Source organism: Elephantulus edwardii, unplaced genomic scaffold, assembly GCF_000299155.1.
Source record: "Elephantulus edwardii isolate Elephantulus edwardi_28Jun2011 unplaced genomic scaffold, EleEdw1.0 scaffold00185, whole genome shotgun sequence".
NCBI classification, from domain to species: domain Eukaryota; kingdom Metazoa; phylum Chordata; class Mammalia; order Macroscelidea; family Macroscelididae; genus Elephantulus; species Elephantulus edwardii.
The window spans coordinates 4,288,396-4,294,490 of NW_006399935.1; the positions used below are offsets into that span (position 1 = coordinate 4,288,396).

The following is a 6,095-nucleotide window of genomic DNA, read 5'->3' on the forward strand; positions in this document are numbered from 1 at the left end:
CCCCAGGTGACAGGTCCCCGAGTCCCCCGCGCCCGCCCCCAGGTGACAGGTCCCCGCGTCCCCCGCGTCCGCCTTCCACGTGACAAGTCCCCACGCCCCCCGCGTTCCCGCTCCGGGTGATCGGCCCCCCACGGCCTCCGCCCGAGGCGGCCCCGCAGCTCCCGCCGGCAGCTTGGTGCCCCGATGTGAGCTGACCGCGCGGCGAGCAGGAGCCCCGCTCACTCCTAGCCCGTCTACACCTCCTTCCTCGGCTTCAGCCCCGACTCCCCTCCCAAGGGGCCCGCGCACGACTCACCCCGCGGCGGCGGCTGTGCCTCGGCTGGCTCACGTTCTTGGTGACTTTGTGGCCCTTGTTGAGGCCCACGGCCATAGGGTAGCGCACTGCCATGGCTGGAACCCGGAGGAGAGAAGTGAAGTCACAGCTCAGTCTCCGCTTCTCAGAGCCCCTGAGCTCAGGACCCCCTGCTCCTTCGGGCTCGTTAGGTGCACCCCACCGCACGCCAAGACGAGCAGGGGTTGTTGCGGGCCCGATGAAAACGGATCTCGAAAGCGCGACAACTCGCTTACCTGCTGCACGTCGATGGCTGCCGCGGCGGAAGGACGGTTGCGCACGGAATTCTGGGATATGTACTCGCGGTCAGATTTTCGGGCCAGAGAGGCAGTCGCTGTCTTGAGCGCCCCCTGACGGCTGGAGGAGTCAACGGTTTCCATGAGCACTGGGCTACCTGAGCAGTGCAATTCAAGGCTTTAAACTCTAAATAACAATGGACTCCAACATATTAGAGTGTGAGGATGGCGGAGGATAGGACAAAGTACACAGTTATTGGTGACAGGGACGCTATTGTTGAAAGAGTCGTAGTTCACTCGATAGTTGTTGTTGTTGTTATGTGCCATCAAGTCGCTTGCGACTCATATGACCCTATGTACAACAGCCCTAAACTCTGCTCTGTCCTGTGCCAATCGCACTGTCTCTGACGCACCTACCCCCATTACCGCAGTCACTGAATCAATCCACCTGCCAAGGACTGGTCCCTCCTTGCAACATGTCCAAAGTATGTCAGATGAAGCTTCAGAATTTTTGCCTCCAAGGAGCAGCCTGGCTTAACCCTCTCCAGGATGAACCTGTTAGGTTTTTTAGCAGTCCATGGTATATTCCATACCCTTCTCCAACACTACAGCTCAAAGGCTTCCATTCTCCTTCTATCCTCCCTAGTCATTGTCCAGATCTCTGATGCATAACAAGTGATTGCAAAGACCATGGCCTGTATCAGGTGCACCTTAGTCTCCAGAAAGACATCATTGCTCTTCAGTACTTTGGAGAGGTCCCTAACAACAGACTTTCCCATTGCAACACACCTTTTAACTTCCTGGCTGCTTGTGCCAAGAGTGTTGACTGTGGAGTCAAGCAAACTAAGGCTGTAAACTCTTCACCATCCATCCTCATGCTGCCAATTGGTCCAGTGGTGATATTCTTTATATTCTTATTATTGAGCTTCAACCCATATCAAAGGCTGCAGTCCTTGACCCTCTGCAGCAAGTGCTTCAGTTTGTCCTCAGTTTCAGCAAGCAGGGTTGTGTCATCTGCATAACGCAGATTGTTGATGAACCTAACAGTAAGATTGGAGAGAAGGAAATAATTTTACTTGGATCCACAAGCACCACCAGTCAAAAATGCAAAAGGAGTGTTGCACTGGGCAAATTGCTGTCATGGAGACTTTAAAGTGACCCTCTGCTAAAGAGCAAGAAAATAACTTTAAGGATTAAGGTGTACCTGACCCAAGCCATACTTCATTTGCTCATGAATAGTGGTTGAATATTCAATTGCTTCAGACACCTTTGAATAGTGGTTTGGAATATCCCGTGGACTGCCAAAAGAACAAACAAATAAATCTGTCTTGGAGAAAATACAACCAGGACTTGTGTGGAGGCAAGGACTGCTGAACTATAATCTCACACACTTTAGTCATGTTAGGAGGGAGGAGCCAATTCTTGGGAAAAGACCTCATGCTTGCAAGAATAAAAGGTCACAAAGGGGCGGGACTTCCGCCTCCACAAGATGGACCGGCCCAGTGCCTGCAAGGGTTCTGTGATTTTCACAGAAACAGATCACCTGGTTCTTTGTCCTTGGACAGGCTGTTGGCTTCAAACTACTGATCTCTCAGCAGCCAACTGCTTAACCACTGAATCACCAAGAGTCCTTGATGCTGTACAGCTAAATCACGTGGGTAGGAAAACAGAAGATTCTAGTTTTTATCCTTCAGCCAATTTATCTCGATGAAAAGGTCTCAAGTGGGGGCAGGGTGGGGACTGGCTCTAGTAACAAGGTGCAGCCGTTCCTGGAGGCAAAGGTGGGGAAGCTTCACCTCACAGACCTTGTGCATGTTGCTAGGAGAGGTTCTTCCCTGGGGAGGGACGGCATGCTTGGAAAGGTGGAGGGTCGGTGGAAGAAAGGAAGCCCCTCCACCACACGGACTGACATGATGACACAGCAGTGGGCTTCAGTGTGTCAGACGTGGGCCTGCTTTATGACCCTGGGGGACAGAGGGCATTATCCCTTTTCAATTAATTGCTCTAAATATTGGTGATGTGCGGATACAACTTGAACTGGGACAGTCTGGTGTCAGAAGCCCAGCTTCCACTATTGACTTCCCTGCTCTGGCCTCAGTTTCTTGATCTGTGAAATGGGAGCAACTGGTCCAGTTGTGAAGCTGCCATAACATCCTTGGCATAATGGCATCTGATATATAATAAGTATTGTGTTGTCATTGGGTAACAACGACGTGAGGGACAAGATCCTAGACAAGGAGGGGCCTGGGCAGTAAAATGTGAGGGGTGTGGTCCATGGTGGGAGGGCAGCACTGGCATCGACAGGGTGCAATGCGGTCCCTACGCGAGCAGAGCACCTGTGTCAGTCAGTTTGTCCCCTGTGGGGTGGCTCAAAGTGGTTTAGCATGCGGTAGTGCAGCCTGGCTGGACTGAGAACAAGGCCTGCCTGCCCCCGAAGCCCTGTCCCCGGCAGGGCAAACAGGACAGCTGACCGGATTTTACCTCCAGCTCCTGGGCACTTATGAGGATGAAGTGGGGAACCCAAGTCCAGTGAGGGGCTCACAGTGGACAGATGGCGGCCTGCATGTGGCTTGTCTGCAGCCAGACCAGGTACCCCAGCTGCACCTTTATTCAAAGAGCAGGTGATGATTGGCTGAAACCTGCCCTCCTCTGCACACCTCCACAGCCACCGGCTTAGACACCCACCGTTAGGGTTCTCTGAGCCACGGCCCCAGGCGTCTCACCTCTTAGAGCCTTCTCCCTGCCTCTAGCTGCATCACAGCTGCTCCCGCACCTGCCACAATGTTTCCCCTTCTCTTAAGTTAAAACACTCGACTTCTCACTGAGGTTCCCCACCGATCAGCCCCATACCAGCCTCTTCTTTGTTTGCCAAGCCAGCCAGGCTACCTGCTGCCCCAGGACCTTTGCACTGGCTCTCTTCTGCTTGCGATGCTTTTCCCCAGCACACACAAAAAACTGCTCATAAACAGGAAGCCAGGTGGCATGGTGTGGATATGTGTGGGTGGTAAACTTGGTGGTCTGAACACATCAGTGGCTCCAACGGATAAAGATGAGAGTTGGATCCCGTTACGAGTGAAGGAAGGAAAAAAAAGTTTACCCACAAATAAAAACAATTGCAGAGGGCGGATAGGGTGGGAAGAGAGAAGTAGTGAGCAGAGATTAACTAATAGATGCATTTTCCACGTGGTTGTCAAGTGTCATCTACTCAAGTGCGGCTCGTATAGTGACCCTAGGAACCCTGTCCTATCTTGCACCATCCGCATCAGCTGTGCCGCATTTGAGCCCATTACTTAGAGACAGGATACTTGTCTTGAGGGCTGAGAGTTAATTGTTTGGTTAAGGGTCTTCCTCTCTTTCGCTGACTCTCTATCTCTCCAAGCACGATGTTCCTCTCCGAAGAATAACCTCTCCTAGAAACATGCCCAAAGTACAAGAGATGGAATTTTACCTTCATTGTCTCCAAGAAGCACTCTGGCTGCACCTTTTCCAAGCCATCTCTCTGTTCTTTTTGGCTGTCCATGGGATAATCAGCTCTTTTCTCCCACACCACAGCCCAAACACATCAGTACTGTACTGTTTCTGTCATTCTTACGCATTTTCCCGCTCTAGCACTCACAACAGAAGATTGGAAACACTATCACCTGAAGCAAGAGCACCTTAGTCTTCAAACTGACATCATTGCTCCTCAGGATTTTAGAGAGATCCCTGACAACAGACTTTTCCAATTCTACTGGAATAGTACGGTGACAGAGAACTACCAGAAATATGGGTTTAGAAGAGGCCGTGGCACTAGAGACACTATTGCCCATGTCAGATAGATCTTGGCAGAAAACAAAGAGTACCAGAGGAATGTCGATCTGTGTTTCATTGACTATGCAAAGGCATTTGACTGTGTGGATCACAACAAACTATGTCTAACGTTGAGGAGAATGGGAATCTCAGAACACTAGATTCTGGTTATGGAACACCTATTCTTGGACCAGTAGCAGTCCTCAGAAAAGAGCAAGGAAACACGGCATGGTTCAAAATCAGGAGCGAAGTGTGTCAGGGATGTGTCCTGTCTCCATACCTTTTAATCTATATGCAGAACAGATCATTTGGAAAGCTGGGCTTTATGAGAAAAGTGGCATCAGGAATGGAGAGAAAGGCTCACCAACCACCTATGTTATGCAGATGACACAACCTTGCTTGCTGAAACTGAAGAGGACTTGAAGCACTAGGGACAGAAGGTCAAGGTCTGTAGTCTTCAATATGGATTGAAGCTCAACATCAAGAAGACAAAGATTGGCACTATGGGGGAGAAGACCTTGGGGTTATTGTTAACAATTACAGCTTGTTTAGGTCCACGTCAACACTCTTTTTTTTTTTTCACGTCAACACTCTTGGCAGTCAAGAAATCAAAAGACTTGGCGGGTGGGGAAGATGAACGAACTGGGGAGGAGGGTAGAGAAAACAATGCAACAATGAATGAATGAGAACCCAAAATCTCTGTAAATGTTCATTAAAACTAATAAAATTTAATAATAATTAAAAAAAACAAGTGGGAAAAAAAAGAAATCAAAAGACAAATTACACTGGGAAAATCTGCTGTCTGAGACCTCTCTAGATGTCAGTCTAGAGACTAAGATGTGCCGATCAAGCTATGGTCTTCACAATTACTTGTTATGCATCAGAGAGTTGGACAATGACTAAGGGTGACAGAAGAAGAATTGATGTCTTTGTGTTGTAGTGCTGGAGAAGAATCTTAAACATACCATGGACCACCAAGAAAACAAATAGGTCTGTCTTGGAGAGAATGAAACCACATTTTTCCCTGGAGGCTAGGATTTTGAAGTTCTGTCTCACAAACTTTGGACACATGGCCAGAAGGGACTGGTCCTTGGAGAGCATCATGCTTGGAAGGATGGAGGGACAGTGCAGAGAGGAAGACCCTGGATGAGATGATTGACACAGTAACTAGGACAATGGGGGTTAGGTGTGTCGGAGTCAGGGACACTGGCTCAAGCCTGGCTTCAGAGCAGTTGTACATAGGGTCATGATGAGTCGCAGGTGACTCAACGGCACATAACAACATATGTCTCCAGATCTCCTGACTGTGGGTACCAAGAGTGTTCATTGTGGATCCAGGCAAAATGAAATTCGTGCTAATTCCATTCTTTTCCCCATTTATCATAGTGTTGTCTCCTGGTCCAGTGGTGAGGATGTTTGCTCTCTTGATGATACAACGTAATCCACATTGAAGGCTGCAGTCTTTGATCCTGTGCAGCAAGTACCTCAACTCTCTGCTCTCAGCAAGCAAAGTTGTGTCATCTGCATAATACACATTGTTGATGAGTTCTCCTCTAATCCTGATGCCACATTTTTCTTCACAAAATCTAGCTTCTCTCATGATTTGCCCAGCATACTGACTGAATAAGAATGGAGAAAGAAATAGCCCTAATATACACCATTCCTGAATTTAAACTGTGCGATGTTCCTTTGTTCTGTTTGGACAACAGCTTTTTGGTCTAGGTATTGTTGTTATGTGC

At 49.0% G+C, this 6,095-nt stretch overlaps 1 protein-coding gene across 1 annotated transcript in view; it reads right to left on the bottom strand.

Moving 5' to 3' along the window:
* The window catches only part of RPL36 (ribosomal protein L36), a 1,725-nt gene extending 1,332 nt beyond the window's left edge, over positions 1-393 (bottom strand). The window contains exon 1 of the mRNA XM_006896370.1: positions 296-393. Within this exon, the coding sequence (XP_006896432.1) occupies positions 296-388 (93 nt within the window). The 5' untranslated portion in view covers positions 389-393. The remainder of the gene's footprint in view (positions 1-295) is intronic.
* Between the last annotated feature and the right edge of the window lie 5,702 nt (positions 394-6,095).